Below are 17765 nucleotides of genomic sequence, written 5' to 3' on the forward strand. Positions count from 1 at the left end.
ATAGAGAAATTGAAACTTTGAAGTATGATAGTTATTACATTTGAGCATTGCATTTGGCTGTAAGCTCCTTGTCAGCTGAGGTTAAAAGATTAAACACACTGGGCTACAGAGTTCTCAACATCTGAAAAAGGAAACAGACCAGCCTACAGAATTATAAGCAAAAAATCACTTTAAAATGAAAGAGTTTACACATTTTTATGATATGATTAGAAAGGGTAATCAGGCAATATAAAAGGACAGCATCGATGGAATTCTCAAAAAACCAATAGGCATTCAGAGATATAATACCTATGCTAGTTGTACTGAGTAGCATACTAAATTAGCTTCTGCACCTATTTCTAATCCTTCTGGAAAAGGAGATTTTACTGTGTCTGTATTTCTTTAATGCTAGATTTATCCACCCAGTATTATCTGATTAAACCTGACATTAATTTAATACATCCCTATGAGAATATACCACCTGAGCAGCAAGGGAAGCAAGCCTAAGGGTATAAAGAGAAAGCAACCTATGTTTAAATATCTAGTATTAATAGGTGATGTGTGTGTGTGTGTGTGTGTGTGTGTGTGTGTGTGTATTGGGAAGTAATTAGGTATCCATCACTTAAAATCTCAGCATTGCTTCCTCACCAGCAAGTAAATAATACAGTGGCTATTCTCATGATTATAGACATAAGTAGTATAACGTAGGGGTGAAAAATATATGTAGTTTCTGATCAGATACTGAGTTCTAACCATTTATTAGCTCTGTGGTCCTGGGTAGGGTCTTTTTCAGTGAATCTCAGTGTTTTCATCTGTAAACTATGAATATAAGTGTTAATATCCAGGACTGGACCTGGTCTGGGTCCAGTAGTACTTGTCATATCAGATTCCCACCAAACATTCAGAATGACCTGAAAGTGGCATATCAGTACCACACTAGCAGTCTGGGTTCATATGATCTCACAGAGAAAAGATTCTCTGGTTAATTGGAGCAATTCCCTTGGCAGGCCACTCTATTACTGTGCAGCCCCAGGATAATCATGTAGGCATATGTGGGGTGCTAGAGAGCCTTGTGTGTGTGTGTGTGTGGGGGGATTAGCTAGCAGATTTCTTTTACCTAAAAGTTGCTGTAGAGGATAGAAATATGTCTTAAGGACACAGAGTTAGAGCAGCCACTATACTTGCTGAAGTCAGAGGAAGACGCTGAAATGTCTCCTCCACTGGGAGGATTGAATAAAAGCCATCTCTAAAGTTCTGACTCACAGAAAGTCCCATACACATGATGGTCACAATTGCTGTTGTTGTAAATGATGCTCCCCACATCTCATGTCTTGTCTTGTCTTGTCTTGTTTTCTTTCAGTGGATGGCTGCATAGATTGGTCGGTGGATCTCAAGACATACATGGCTTTGGCAGGTGAACCGGTCAGAGTGAAATGTGCCCTTTTCTACAGTTATATCCGCACCAACTACAGCATGGCTCAGAGTACGGGGCTCAGGCTCATGTGGTACAGAAACAAAGGTGACTTGGAAGAGCCCATCATCTTTTCAGAGGTCAGGATGAGCAAAGAGGAAGATGCCATATGGTTTCATTCAGCCGAGGCACAAGACAGTGGATTCTACACTTGTGTTTTAAGGTAAGCATCATATAAAAAATGTTGTTTAGCCACGTGCTTTGCAGTCTTTTGTTTTGGAATCTTGTGTCAGAATGGTGGCTGGGGTGACTCACATTATGTAGCAAGCAGCTGAAAACTTCAATAGACTCAATTTCAGTGATCGATTGGAACTACACATCACACTCTTATCAGATCATCACAAGGTAGGACTCCTATTTACTGTGTATATTTCTTTAATTTAGAACATTGCATGACTCATTTCTTCCTAACTCCCCCCCCCCGTTCCCGGGGCTTATAGTAACAATTATTTCAACACAGAGGCAATTGACTCAATGATCTTGGCTCCTGGCCACGCAACTGACCTCACATATCATTTAGGCCAAGGTCTTGCCTCTCTTGTTGATGGAAAGTAGCTTCAAATGCTGTCCAGAGACTTCACAGCACATGAACTACTGGTACTAGCCACACAATTTGCCAAATGAGCTTAACTCTACTTTGTCTAAACATTCAACAATAAATATTTGGTCACCCTGAAGTTCTGAGTCCTATATTCTGAAGATTTAACAGATCTAAATTTTACAATAAGAAGCAAATTGTTTTACCATAGGGGCTCCATGATATGGTCTCCCTTCACAGCCCAGCATTAGAGCTAGGAGCTAGCATTTCAAATAGAGACCGCATTTGGTATTAAAGTACATAGCTGAAATGACCTTTAACTCACCTTTCAATTCTGCCATTTTCACCAGGGACCTGCACTCTACTATTTGATTTTAACTTCTTGGAAATACAGACCCTTTCTATTTTTGTCTCAGGTGTAAAGCTATGCCACTTCTTCATCAAAAGCACCTGGAACTCCCTGGTGAGTCCTCATTGTTCTAAAGGCCAAGAGAACAAGGTAGTGTATAAATAGAGAAAGCTCCTGAAGCCTTAGAATCACTTTTTTTGTACATGGGCAGGGGAGTACTGAGAGGAACAGGCAGAGAGCTTAGTTTCTTTGGAAGGTAAGATGAATCCTCGTGGTCACAGCAAAAGCATCAATCATTTGTACTGATTCCTTAGTGACATGCAATATACTCTACTTGTGCACAACTGAGAAGTAGATAGCATTCACTTTTTAAAAGACTGAGATTGTGTTTTCCAGGATGTCACTACTCTTTGCCTGTTTGCTCCTTATTAATCCTTGCTACCACTGAAGCCTGCCAATCAAAAGTACTTCTTTTTCCTTCTAATCTACTTATTTTTGATTCTGTTTGTTTTCATAAATGTATGCTTCCTTTACAAAGCATTATCCCACTATACAAAGGTTCTTGACTGAAATTAGGAACTAGTTATTGGTTACTGCCTCTACTTTACAAATGTCCTCAGTCTTGCTGTCTTCTTTATTTCCCTTCTCCACTTTTCAATCCTTAATCTTAGTAAAGTTCCATTATCAGAATAGTATATCAAAGGTTACAAATAATCAGCATGATATGACTATTGGTGTTGACTTTGATCACCTGATTTGAAGTAGCATTTATCTTTATCTACTGTAAAACAACAACTCCTTCCTTTCTTAAATCTCCTGGAACTAGCTATCTACATTAAACTGACCTTGAACCTGTAGCATTTCTGCCTCAGCCTCTCAAGTGTTGGGATTATAGGCTTGTGCTATCACACCGGGCTTCTTACTATAGTCTTTGGAGGAAAGTCATTCACAGACCATCCTTAGAAGTGGCAAATGATATTCCAACCCCTTTACAACAGAATATTGATATAAATTATAATTCTTCCCTATAGGAGTTTGGTCTCTCCTCTCCCTTTTATCTATTCAGTCAGTTGCTTTTTATCATGTATAGTAATATTATGCAGTACAATTCCACTTTTTTTTTCCTTTGTTGAAACCTCTTAAATTTAGAAATTGGAAGCTCCTTCAGTTGGAGCCTGTTTTCTTTTGATATAAGCCCATAATTTTTCTTTCTATAATCAGTACCTTACATTACTAAAAGATGCTCCAGACTTATCTTGTATAAATACTGTCATAGACTGAGACGCACCCATTTTCTTTAGAGCCCAAATTCTTTGTAATAGAGGTCTAGACTAGGCTAGAGGACCCATTATTTGTAGGTTAGGTATAATGAATGCTAGGCTGTTGCTGCTTCTATGTTTTCACCTCACAATGTATGCACTTAGGAAAGCTGTGGACTTCTTTTTTGCCATGTTTGAGATTAAATCCATGGTCTTTTATATTTTAGGCAATTGCATTACTGATGAGCTATAGAATTGTGGTATTTCATGGACAATTTTCTTGATACTGAAAAAATATGCTAGAGGTCCTAGAGATTCTCAGGGTCCCTCTATCTTTCCCACAGTTGTCCTCACTATTTCACCTCAGACTGGCTTTGATTATAACTTTTATTGATACTATGTGAGCCAGTGGCTCCTTAGCTGCAGGTAGATCAGTATCAGTAGCTTGGACTTAAACATAATTGGTGTCTCCTTTCATTTGTGCAGCAGGCCCTAGGGAGCAAAGAAAAAAATTGGGATGACTAAAACTTTGGAAAAATAACCCCTTGGTAAGGCTCACCAAAGTTTTCGAACCATCATTCTACAGAAATCCACCAGTCTTATCAACTCAGAGAAGTAGGAATTATTCTAGAACAAAATACAATCACACACACATGCACACACACACACTCATACACACTCATACACATCTAATAGTAGAACACCTCACTTTTTATGCTAATATAAAAGGTAATAAAATTAATATTCTAGTATATGACAATGGTGCAGGTAGCAGTTGGTGGCAGATAATAAACCTGTTTTTCTGATCTAGTAGTAGCCACTCCAAATACATGTCAAGTGATTATATCAGTTAATATAGATGAATACAGTAAAATTTATAGCTACCAAAAATATTATTAAATTGACAGTGTCAATATTCATCCTCCAAATTTAGTGTCATCTTAAGGTAATCATTAATGACTTATCCATGTTTATTGACTTCATTAGAAATCATTCTGTAGGTTTTATTGTGTTTAAGATTCAAGATATAAAGCACATAGTAATATTCTCTACTCCCTTGAATTACAGCAAGATATTTATTATTTGAAACCTTTCTGTAACTTAACAAGTTACTCATTTAAAAATTTTCATTGTTCAACTCAGAAAGTAGATAAGCTAGTTACAGAGGAATAGTAGAGGACTGAGGCATATTTTGGCAGGCAGGCAGTGCCAATCCAAAAAATTATTTCCTAATCTCTCCACTCTCATCCTTTCAATTAAGGATTTCAATGCTGTAACAATGATGAAATCTATATTATTTGACACCATAAATCACACTCACCAATGGTGCATGAGGTGATTTAATCTGCAGATAAAGCTATAGTCTAATAATTCCAGAGTGAAATAATGCATATTGAAAAGAATAAGGGAGTATAATTGGCTATCTGTAGAAATCTGCAAATTTTAGGGTAGCCTTAGCCAAAAGTAGATAACCAGTTGGGGATAGAGACACATTATGATCACTATTGTGCAATAAGTGCATAAAATTAGGAAGGAACCCTCTTGTTAAATGGGACTATACCTTAGATATTTTGTTTTTTTAATAATCGAAGAAACCAACTGGAGTCTCAAAACCTTAATGTATCACAAATTCTTTCCAGATAACCCCTTGACATGTTTAGTCAAGCAAGAAGCATGACATTTGTTTTAGTGGTCCAAATGTGATTTGTTAAGTTATATTTGAGTAGTTATTATACTAGCAAACCACACCTTCAGAAAAATTGAAGAGAATAGAACTATTCTAAGTAAACATAATATGCTGTTAGTTTTTGAATATCTATAATTAGTGCATTGTAATTCAGTATATTGTCTTATTGATTTCTGAGTATGCATGAATTAATCCATCATAGAAAAGAAGAAATAAATATAAATATACATTAAATTTGTGTGATTTTTGCTCTTATAGTGTTCACTTTATGCAATATAGCAAGAAAAGCTATGTCTTTTAAAAAGTGATTGTCCTAGTCTATCTCAGATGGTAAGAAATAGTTTTTATCACCTTCTACCCTCGTGGCTTCCTCTCTACCATGGTTACCAAGAGATTTTCAAGGACATCGAACATTTCTCATAATTCAATTCTATCCTAACTATTGATCCTTGAAAAGTTAAGTGTCAACAAGTCGGTTGCCTGGGTAGCAATTTCCAGGCAAGCAGATAGTTTCTTGTTGGAAAAATGAAAGCTTGAATCTTATAGAATTAATTGACCCCAGAAAAGTTCACGATTGTACAGCAGGGTTTTGAGAGAGTAGCAATATCTTATTTGGTCCATGTAGGATGAAATGAAATGCAATTACCTATTTTTCACCTATTTTCTGTTGCAGGTAGGAGACCTTGTTTTATTTATTTTTGATAGTAATTATGTGTAAATGATTACATAGCTGACTGATGATTATTTTTCAACATTCAAAATTTGATAATGTGCTTGTTTATAAAATTATATGTAAACTAAAATAGCAAATACATGGCAATTGTATTTGTTTTCCCACATTAATAGAAATTAGATATGCTTCATCTTAGAAAATATGAAATTATTTTATATTAGCTGTATAACTCACAAATAAAACCACTCTATTGTATAATATTAATAAAATTCAGCTCTATTCAATTTGTTTATTAGAGAGAAGCAGTTGTTTATTTAGTGAGTTAGCAGGATTTTTACTTCATAAAGTTAATAGATTATATTTTATAAATATAAATGAGAATTGATTTCAAGCAGCCACTATTAATCTGGCTAATACTGGTGTATGTATATGTACTCCTTTTAGTTTTTTGTCTTATGTCATAACACAATTTGTAGGGAGTTACTGCCCTATAGTTATTTTTGTAAGAATTAAGGTTTTAATCTATTCTGTGCACTGAAAAATGAAAATCTACTTAGGAACAAAAAGAGTAACATAAGAAATGTGGTAGACCACCTGAAGTATAGAATATTGAAGGTTGTTATTTCAACTCTCTTGCTTCCATACCCTATTTTTGTATATCCTATTCTCAATAATTCATTAATGCCGAGACTCTGAGGTACCTCGCAGTTTTGTACTGTCTTTCTCTTTTCCCACCTAGAATGTTTAAATACAATAAGCAATTTTATTATCATTTCTATATATACCGTCTTGATTGTTTTAACACTTTCTCCCTTTATAGTCTTTTGCTTGTGAAAAATCACAGCCCTATTTATTCATCTCAATCACAGCCCTACTCATTCATCTGTGCTCTGTTACCTCTATTCTTGCTGTTTATCTTGACTGAAGGGAAGTATGACAATATTTACTGATATTACAATATTTACTAATTTAAGTGAATTACCATGAACTTCAAATGGATCCTTAATGTTCAGTCTTCCCTCTGCTTAAATTATGTTTCCCTGCCTGTCCCATATCTATAGCACACCCTCCAAACTGTTTCCCACTTCACTGACAAAAATTGAAACAGGAGAGAACTTTAACTTTATGTACCTGCCTATTGGCATCTATATCTACTTAAACACTTCACAGCCTATTACTATGGATAGATTACTAAGGTTCTTCACATCATTTGTCCTAGATGATCTTTCTGATTGCCTACTTGAATCTATCATCAGACTGCTTCTCTTTTTTTTTGTATATCATGGAAGGTGTTCAAAACAGTTGACCATATAACTAAATGTATATGATTCTTTACATAATAAATCATACCTCAATACAACATTTGTCAGTACCCATTCTTTTAGTCTTAACACTTACCAAAGCCGCTTTTATCAAACTCTCCAATGTCCTAAACTGACCAAGTCAGCTCAGTCAGCCAACAGGGTCTCTAATGAGGGAGTAAAAATTGAAAAAAGGAAGACAATTAGACAACATTATAACATGACTCCAGACAGTTCTGAAGCTAAAGCAAGTTTAATCTTTTCCACATTGCTTTTATTTCATTCTAGGTACATACAATAAATGGGGTCAGTTCTAGGTCAAGGAACAAACAAAGTATAAACAAAATAGTCAAGGAACAAACAAGCCAATAAACAAAGTCCTGTGGTCACTGTGTCTAGGGACTTGTCAAGACGATCAAGATCTTGAACTTATTTTCTTATCCTAGCCCAGTGTAAAATTCTTGCCTGAGCCTACTTTCTTCTCCTAGCCCAATGTCAAATTCCTGCCAAATTCCTATAAGAGGCACCAACAGCTCACTACACTAAAAGATGCTAATGTCAATGCCCAAGTAAGTTTTAAGTCCTCTAATGTTTTGACCTATCAGTGTATTTGACATACTTGATCTTCCACTTCTTTTTTTTTTTTCAACATTCTTTATCCTGATTCTAGACTGACCTTCTCTTTAGTGCATTTTATCATTCTATCCTAAGTTATTTTCTTGGTATATCTATTTTTCTTAACCAATTAATGTTAGACAAGTCAGTATTTCTGTGGTTTCTGACTTTTAAAAAGAGATCATGGCATCTAAACTATTTGAGCAAAATTTCCATTTTTTTAAGGTTTGAGAGACCTTTGCTTTTCAAACAACACACATTAGTGCTCACAAATAGCAACTCTTGCAAACTCTAAATGGGTTCTAACACCCACAGTAACCTAAACAGTTATAGCATAATCTTCTTAGAAAATAGCTGGAGATGGTTTAGTGTGAATTAAAGGGGAGCAGAAGAATAAACATTCTCATGGCTGTATAATAGATGTAAAATTACTCATGTACTCCAGGTTATATTTGAACACTTAGTACTAAAGCCAAATGTTGCCTCAGTGTGTACATTCAGGAATAAACCTCAGCTTATTTGTTTCAATAGCTACTGGAATCTCTACTAATCTCTCCTTACTACTAAGCATAGTGTATTAAAATAGTATTCTACAAGGATATTTCTACTGCTATACATCTACGTTTCTTCTCAAACTTCCTTCCCAACATAGAAGAAAACATGGAAACCAAAAATGTAATCAGAAATCTAGTCTCAGGCATGAAATGTAATTTCTACAAACATATTCATTAGAACAAAAAAAAGGGGTTTCTGATAAAAGTATTGGCCAGTTGATACTTGTATATAGTTCTTTTTATTGGATATTATATTTACATTTTAGATTTTATCCCCATACCCCATTCCCCCCACCACCCAGGAACCTCCTATCCCATCCCCCTCTCATGCTTCTATGAGAATGTGCCCCCACCTACACCCCCACTCCTCCCTTCCCACCCTTGAATTCCCCCCCCCCAATCGGTGTGGTGTTCAGCCTTCATGGCACCAAGGATCTTCTCTCCCACCTATGCCCGACAAGGCCATCCTCCCCTACATATACAGATAGAGTCATGGGTCCCTCCCTATGTGCTCTCAGGCTGGTGGTTTAGACCCTGTGGAGCTCTGGTTGGTTGGTATTGTTGCTCTCCTCATGGGGCTACAAACACTTTCAGCTCCTTCAGTCTTCTCTCTAACTTCTCCATTGGGAACCTCTTGGTCAGATCAGTGGTTAGCTGTGAGTATCTGCCTCTGAATGCCTCAGACTCTGGCAGACCTCCAAGGAGACAGCTATATCAGCATGCACTTCTTGACATCCACATCAGTGTCTACCTTTGGTGACTGCATATGGGATGGATACCCAGATGGAATGGTCTCCAGACAACCCCTCCCTCAGTTTCTGTCTCACACTTTGTCTCTATATTTGCTCCCTTGAGTATTTTGTTACTCCTTCTAAGTAAGACCAAGGCATCCACGCTTGATCTTCCTTCTTCATGAGCTTCATGTGGTCTGTGAGTTGAATCTTGGCTATTTCGAGCTTTTGGGCTAATATTCGCTTATCAGTGAATATATACCATGAGTGGTATAGATGGATCCTCAGGTAATAGTATGTTCAATTTTCTAAGGAACTGCCAGACTGATTTCCAGAGTGGTTGTACTAGCTTGCAATCCCACCAACAATGGAGGAGTGTTCCTCTTTCTCCACATCCTCACCAGCATCTACTATCACCTGAGTTTTTGATCTTAGCCATTCTGACTGGTGTGAGGTGGTATCTCAGGGTTGTTTTGATTTGCATTTCCCCGATGACTAAGGATGTTGAGCATTTCTTAAGGTGCTTCTCAGCCATTCGACTTTCCTCAGTTGAGAATTCTTTGTTTAGCTCTGTACCCCATTTTTAATAGGGTTATTTGATTGTCTGGAGTCTAATTTGTTGAGTTCTTTGTATATAGTGCATATTAGTCCTCTATTGGATGTAGGATTGGTAATGATCTTTTCCAAATCTGTTGGTTGCCATTTTGTCCTATTGACAGTGTCCTTTGCCTTACAGAAGCTTTGCAATTTTATGAGGTCCCATTTGTCAATTCTTGATCTTAGAACATAAGCCATTGGTGTTTTGTTGAGGAAAATTTCCCCTGTGCCTAGGTATTCGAGGGTCTTCCCTACCTTCTCTTCTATTAGTTTCAGTGTATCTGGTTTTATGTGAAAGTCCTTTAACCACTTGGACTTGAGCTTTGTACAAGGGGATAAGAATGGATTAATTTGCATTCTTCTACATGTTGTCCTCCAGTTGAACCAGCACCATTTGTTGAAAATGCTGTCCTTTTCCCACTGGATGGTTTTAGCTCCTTTGTCAAAGATCAAGTGACCGTAGGTGTGTGGGTTCATTTCTGGATCTTCAATTCTATTCCATTGATCTTCCTGCCTGTCTCTGTACCAATACCATGCAGTTTTTATCACTACTGCTCTGTAGTACAGTTTGAGGTCAGGGAAGGTGATTCCCCCAGAAGTTCTTTTATTGTTAAGAATAGTTCTCACTATCCTGTTTTTTTTTTGTTATTCCAAATGAATTTGCAAATGGCTATTTCTATCTCTATGAAGAATTGATTTGAAATTTTGATGGAGATTACATTGAATCTGTAGATTTAATTTTGATACCTGGTATTTGTCTAGAAAATTGTCCATTTCATCCAGATTTTCCAATTTTGTTGAGTATAGGCCTTTGTAGTAGGATCTGATGGTTTTTTTAATTTCCTCAGTTTCTGTTGTTAGTCTCCCTTTTCAATTCTGATTTTATTAATTTGGATACTGTCTCTGTGCCCTTTGGTTAGTCTGGCTAAGGGTTTATCTATCTTGTTGATTTTCTCAAAGAACCAGCTCATGGTTTTGTTGATATTTTGTATAGTTCTTTCTGTTTCTACTTGGTTGATTTCAGCCCTGAGTTTGAGTATTTCTTGCAGTCTACTCCTCTTGGGTGTATTTGCTTCTTTTTGTTCTAAAGCTTTCAGGTGTGCTGTCAGGTTGTTAGTGTATGCTCTCTCCAATTTCTTTTTGTAGGCACTTAGAGCTATGTGTTTTCCACTTAGTACTACTTTCATGGAGTCCCACAAGTTTTGGTATGATGTGTCCTCATTTTCATTAAATTCTAAAAGTCTTTAATTTCTTTCTTTATTTCTTCCTTGAACAAGTCATCCTTAAGTAGATCCTTGTTCAGTTTCCAGGTATATGTGGGCTTTCCATTGTTTTTGTCATTATTAAAGACCAGCCTTAGTCCATGGAGGTCTGATAGGGTGCAAGGGATTATTTCAATCTTTTTGTATCTGTTGAGGCCTGTTTTGTGATCAATTATATGGTCTATTTTAGAGAAGGTACCATGAGGTGTTGAGAAAAAGGCATATTCTTTTGTTTTAGGATGAAATGTTCTATAGATATCAGTTAAATCCATTTGATTCATAATTTCTGTTAGTTTCACTGTATCTCTGATTAGTTTCTGTTTCCATGATCTGTCCATTACTCAGAGTGGGTTGTTGAAATCCCCCACTAATATTGTTTGAGGTGCAATGTGTGCTTTGAGTTTTAGTAAAGTTTCTTTTATGAATGTGGGTGCCCTTGCCCTTGGAGCATAGATGTTCAGAATTGAGAGTTCTTCTTGGTACATTTTTCCTTTGAGGAGTATGAAGTGTCTATCCTTATCTTTTTCAATACCTTTTGATTGAAAGTTGATTTTATTTGAAATTAAAATGACTACTCCAGCTTGTTTCTTGGAACCATTGGCTTGGAAGATTGTTTTCCATCCTTTTACTCTAAGACAGTGTTTGTCTTTTACACAGAGGTGCATTTCCTGTATGCAGCAAAATTCTGGGTCCTGTTTATGTATCCATTTTGATAGTCTATGTCTTTTTATTGGAGAATTGAGTCTATTGATATTAAGAAATATTAAGTAAAAATGATTGTTGCTTCCTGTTATTTTTGTTATTAGATGTGAAATTATGTTTGTGTAGCTATCTTCTTTTGGGGTTGTTGGAAGATTACTTTCTTGCTTTTTCTAGGTTGTAGTTTCCCTCCTTGTGTTGGAGTTTTCCATCAATTATCCTTTGAAGTACTGGATTTGTGGGTAGATATTGTGTAAATTTGGTTTTGTCATGGAATATCTTGTTTTCTCCATCAATAGTGATTGAGAGTTTTGCTGGTAGTAGTATATGCTGCCATTTGTGTTCTTCTAGGGTCTGTATGATATCAGTCCAGGCTCTTCTGGCTTTTATAGTCTCTGGTGAGAAGTCTGGTGTAATTCTTATAGGTCTGCCTTTATATGTTACTTTACCTTTATCCCTTACTGCTTTTAGTATTTTTCTTTGTTTTGTACATTTGATGTTTTGATTATTATTTGACGGGAGGTATTTCTTTTCTGATCTAGTCTATTTGGAGTTCTGTAGGCTTCTTGTATATTTATGGACGTCTCTTTCTGTAGGTTAGGAAAGTTTTCTTCTATAATTTTGTTGAAGATATTTACTGACCCTTTAAGTTGGGCATCTTCCCCCTCATCTATACCTATTATACTTAGGTTTGGCCTTCTCATTGTATCCTGGATTTCCTAGATGTTTTGGGTTAGTAGCTTTTTCTATTTTGCATTTTCTTTGACAATTGTGTCAATGTTTTCCATGGTATCTTCTGCACATGAGATTGTCTCTTCTGTCTTCTGTTGGTGATACTTGTGTCTATGACTCCTGATCTTTTTTTAGGTTTTCTATCTCCAGGGTAGTCTCCCTTTGAGATTTCTTTATTGTTTCTACTTCCATTTTTAGATCCTGGATGGTTTTGTTCAATTCCTTCACCTGTTTTTTTTTTTTTTTTTTTTTTTTAATTTTTTAAGGGATTTTTGTGTTTGCTCTTTAAGGGCTTCTACCTGTGTACCTGTGTTCTCCTCAAATTCTTTGAGAGTGTTATTTATGTCCTTTTTAAAGTCCTCTATCATCATCATGAGAAGTGATTTTAATACTAAATCCTGCTTTTCCAGTGTGATGGGGTATTCAGGGCTTGCTTTGGTGAGAGAACTGGGTTCTGATGATGCCAAGTAACTTTGGTTTCTGTTGCTTATGTTCTTGCACTTGTGTTTCACCATCTGGTTAACTCTAGAGCTACCTGCACTCACTGTCTCTGACAGGAGCCTGCCTTTCCAGTTATCTTGTTTGTGTTAGAACTCTTCAGGGTCCAGATATCTCTGTCATCCTGAGCTCTAGCTGCTCTGAGTACAGTGGTTCCTCTAGGATGTTTCAGGATATTGTGTCTCCATGGTAGCAGACCAGCTAGGTATCTGCTGCTCTGAGTGTAGTGGCTCCTCTAGGATGTCTCAGTATATAGTGTCCGCTGCTCTGAGTTCAGTTGCTCCCCTAGGATGTCTTGAGATATGGTATCCGCTGCTCTGAGTTCAGTGGCTCCTCTAGGATGTCTTGGAATATGGTGTCTTCATGGGTGCAAACCAGCTGGGTGTCTGCCCCAGCCACAAGGCCCAGGTGAGGGGCGGAAGGAGAGTGGTATTCCATAGGAGCAGGGTTTGTGTGCCCTGTGGGTCTTGAGTACCCCCTGCTCTGAGTTGTATTTCTGGGGCTTAGGGCAATGGGCGACTGTTCTTACCTGCCGCTCTGAGTTCAGTGGCCCCTCTAGGATGTCTTGAGGTATGGTGTCCTCACGGGAGCAGACCAGCTGGGTGTCTGCTTCAGCCACAAGGCTCAGGTGAGGGCTTGTATACAGTTCTAACACTGTGGTGCTGTTTTATTTATTGCTACCAACATCATTATATTGACTCTGTAGCTGAGTTTCTGTACTTGCGTTCCTATCCTGGAGTGGTTACTTATCATCTCTGTGGCCATGAACAGTTTTAGGTTCAAGCAGTAGACTCAGCTTCAAAACTATAAACTGTAGATTGTGATTCCAATATTATCAAAGTGACTGACAAGTATGAATGGCTGTGTCTTGCTTTCTTCACATGGAAAATGAAAACTTTACTCATTCAACAGACATTTTTAACACTTGTGCTAGGTATTGAGTATTTCCATTTCATGACATCCATGCAAGTGCCTCCTCTCCTGCTAGATTGTGGGAAACATACAGATAACAAAAATACTGCCAAAATGCAATGGGCAATATTGATGGTGAGCCTAAAAAGGTCATGCTACAGAAGCACCTTGGAAATTGCTTTCATTTAGGTGGGAAGATTTCTCAGAGAAAATGATGCTTCAGATGAGGTCTGAAGTAAAAGAAGGAGCCAGTCCTTTTGAAGTTCTTTGAGAGAAGGTATTTCAGTTAACAAACAACAAATGGAAAGGTCATGGAATGAAATCAGCCTTCATTTATTTTTGTAGTCTTGTGCTTGCTTTTTGTTCTTTGGAAGCAGGCTTCTTATAGTCAAGAAAGCCAGAGGGCATGATTCACACACACTGATTGCTGGGATCTTTGCAGAGTAAACCAGGAGCAGCTAGAGAGCAGCATCCTTTGAGGCAGAAGATAGTGAGAAGATACTGAGGCTGTGGTAGTGAATACATAGAATGATAAACTTAAAGAAAACATAGTGTGCAAAGGATATGGCCTGGTGTACAGTGCACATGCATGGCAGAGGAAAAACAAAGATTGACAGCCTTGGAAAACAGAATACCAGACTCAGTGCCTAGTAGGGTTTTGTTAAGCAAGTCTGCAATGAAAACTATAAAACGGCAAAGAAAGATGTTGTTGAAAATACTAAAAGATAAAAAGAACTCCCCACATGTTTTTGGATCAGCAGAATATATACTACAAAAGTCATCTCATTACTGAAAGTGTTATACAAATTCAATCTAGTTTCCATCAAGTTTCAATAACATTCCTCACAGGGATGTATTTTAAAAATTCAAAACTCACATGGAAACACAGAAAACCCCAAACAGTAGAAGAACCCCTAGCCAAAAGAGTGGTGCTGTAGGCATCATATCTGACTTCAAACAATACACAGATCCATAGAAACAAATCATGCATAGTACTGGCACAAAGCAAACAGTTATAACAAACAAAATAAAATATCCAGAAATAAGGTGAAACAAATACAATTATTTATGTCTTGAGAAAGGCACTAAATATAATGAGGGAAAACCCACTTTAACAATAGGTACTTAGAAAACTGGATATCTATATGTATGGAAACATTACAGCTTTATTTCTATACCATATAAAAATCAGGTAAAAATAAATCAAAGAACTTAATTTAAAATTTATGTCCTTGAAGCTAGTAGAAATCTTAATCTAGAGATAGGCAAGGACTTAATAGCACAAGAAATAAGAGCCACTGTAGACAACAAGTGGGACTGTATGAGCTCAAAAAACTTTGCTCACTGAGAGACACATTCAATAGAAGGAATAGAAAGTCCATAGAATGATAAACCAAACACTAAGCCAACAGACGGTTAATATAGAGAATTTACAAAATTGCAAATATTAAATTAAAAACTCAAATTACCTTATCAGTAAGTACTAACGGCAAATAAGTTGTTTTTTAAAATGTGTTCTATTTTAAGGCATCAGAGAAATATAAATCAAAAAGTCAGTGAGGTTCCTCCTCAGTCTAGTCTAGGTAAATATTATCAAGAAACTAAACAGTAATGAATGCTGCTTAAGATAGGGTAAGAGGGAAGAAGAGTATCCCTAGTCATTGTTGATGCAAATATAAATTATTCCAGCCACTATGGAAATTAGCATAATAAGTCCTTCAAATCTAAAAATATACATTTTATATAATCCAGATATATTTGGATATATTTGCATATAACCTAAATACTAATAACTGCTAAGTTATGGAATTAGTAAGTGCATGAAGGAAGTGTGGCATACAAATGCAATGGAGCTTTACCCAACTATAAAGAAGAATAAAATTATATTGCTTGTAAGAACATGGGTGAAACTAGAGATGACTATATTGAAAGAAAAAATATCACAAGGACAAATATCACATGGTTTTTGTCATATGTGAAATACAGGAGGAGAATGACATGTAACTATAAAGATTACTGTTATGGATGTGAAAAGGGCAAGACACAGGATGGAGAGGTATTAAAAAGTAACATAAAGAGTAAGTATGATCAAAGGACTCTAAATACCTTATAGGAATGTCAAAATGAATCTTCTCATTTTTTACAATTAATATATAGTAATTTTAAAAGAAATGAACTATAATTAAAATACTGAGATCCAGGTATAAATAACAATAGATGAGGCTAGAAGAGCAGGCTGAGTCCAGGTCCTGTTGCATACTATTGACCAAAAGGAGATGCTTTTGATTAGTAATCATAGACAAAAGTTGGGTGTTGGTTTGTATTAAGATGAAGAATAACACCATCAAGTTTACAGTTTATAAAGATCAGCCAGCTTAGACAGGGAGGAGGAGGAATAAGACAAAGTTGGGAAGCATTTTTATTAGTTGAATAGAAATGTAACAGTAATTCAAATTGTATTGGCAGCTGTGGAACTAGTAAAGGGATAGATCGTAGGTATGTATTGATAGATGAGCTGACAGTACACATCATTCCCTAGATCAGTGCCTCTCAACATTCTTAATACTGTGACCTTTAATACAGTTACTTATCTCATGGTGACCCCCAGCCATAACATTATTTTTGTTGCTACTTCTATTTTTATTTATGTTTTTATTTATTTAAAGTATGCAATTACACTGTCACTCTCTTCATACATACTAGAAGACATCATATCCCATTATATATGTTCATGAGCCACCATGTGGTTGCTGGGAATTGAACTCAGGACCTCTGGTAGAGCAGTCAGTGCTCATAACCACTGAGCCATCTCTTCAGCCCCTTGTTGCTATTTCTTAACTATAATTTTGCTATTGTTATAAATCATAATGTAAATATCTAATATGCAGTATATCTGCTATGCGATCCAAAGGGGTCATGACCCACAGATTGAGAACCAATGCACTAGATGGTAAAAAGAGTTGAGTAATGGATAATTCCTATCCTGTTAAGTGAAACAGAAGACTTGAAGAAGGGCATGAATCTGAGTATCTATATCAAAGAATGCTGAGAAGAATTTAGCACCAATGTTCACGTAGAGTTCTCCATAGAGTATTTTCTTTCTATATCCACTACTACCACTGCTATAATTGCAAGTATAATGTCAAGCTTTTATTATAAGATATCATTAACAGATGTTATAATCTAATGAATATCATGAATAACCTCAGACCAAGCCCATGAGTTCAATCATACTATTAGGGATAATAAAAAACAAACAAACAAAAAAACAAAACAAAAACAAAAACCAACTGGTACTTATAAAGGTTAAAAAGGCTTGCCCAGTGATACAGCTGAGACTCAGGCAGTTGTTTCAGATTCCAGAGTTCAGGCAAAAATTTGCTTGCTTTACTTTCTTCTCATTTAGTGCCCATTCTTTGTAGGAACCTGTCTTTCTGTATCATGACAAAAGAGGTGCACTTTATGTTAATTTATGTTTACATAATGATCTATGGCCCTATTTGCAGTTTCCTTGGCACACAGTGTGGTCTCCTGATAAAGGCAGAACCTTACAGATTAAAGATGAACAACAGAGGGCAGTAGAATAGAGATAATAAGTTCAGGAAATGTAAGGATCAAGTCCAAAAAGAGTATTCTGAAATAGAATCAGTTCTTGTTTTGTAATGTCAGAAATGCTGTGGTCATTTTTCAGTTTCCAAACATTATCAACTTTATACAAAAGTGTTTTTAAAGATGCTTTTCATTGAGAATCTTTGTAGGAGGTATGTCCTTAAATGGCTCTTTGGTTTTTTTGAGACAATGTTTCATATTTTAGTGCTGGCTAACTTGGAATTCACTATGTAGACAAGGCTGTGCTCAAAATAGTAGAGGTCCACCTGCCTCTGCTTCCTAAATATTGGGATTAAAAG

The 17765-nt window shown here is 36.4% G+C and overlaps 1 protein-coding gene across 1 annotated transcript in view; it reads left to right on the plus strand.

Annotated features, from left to right (window-relative positions):
* Il1rapl2 (interleukin 1 receptor accessory protein like 2) overlaps window positions 1-17765 on the plus strand; it is a 1120259-nt gene that overhangs the window by 567015 nt on the left and 535479 nt on the right. Inside the window, exon 3 of the mRNA XM_034486219.2 lies at window positions 1340-1613. Coding sequence (XP_034342110.1) covers window positions 1340-1613 — 274 coding nt within the window. The remainder of the gene's footprint in view (window positions 1-1339; window positions 1614-17765) is intronic.

The sequence above is a fragment of the Arvicanthis niloticus genome, chromosome X, assembly GCF_011762505.2.
Source record: "Arvicanthis niloticus isolate mArvNil1 chromosome X, mArvNil1.pat.X, whole genome shotgun sequence".
NCBI lineage: Eukaryota > Metazoa > Chordata > Mammalia > Rodentia > Muridae > Arvicanthis > Arvicanthis niloticus.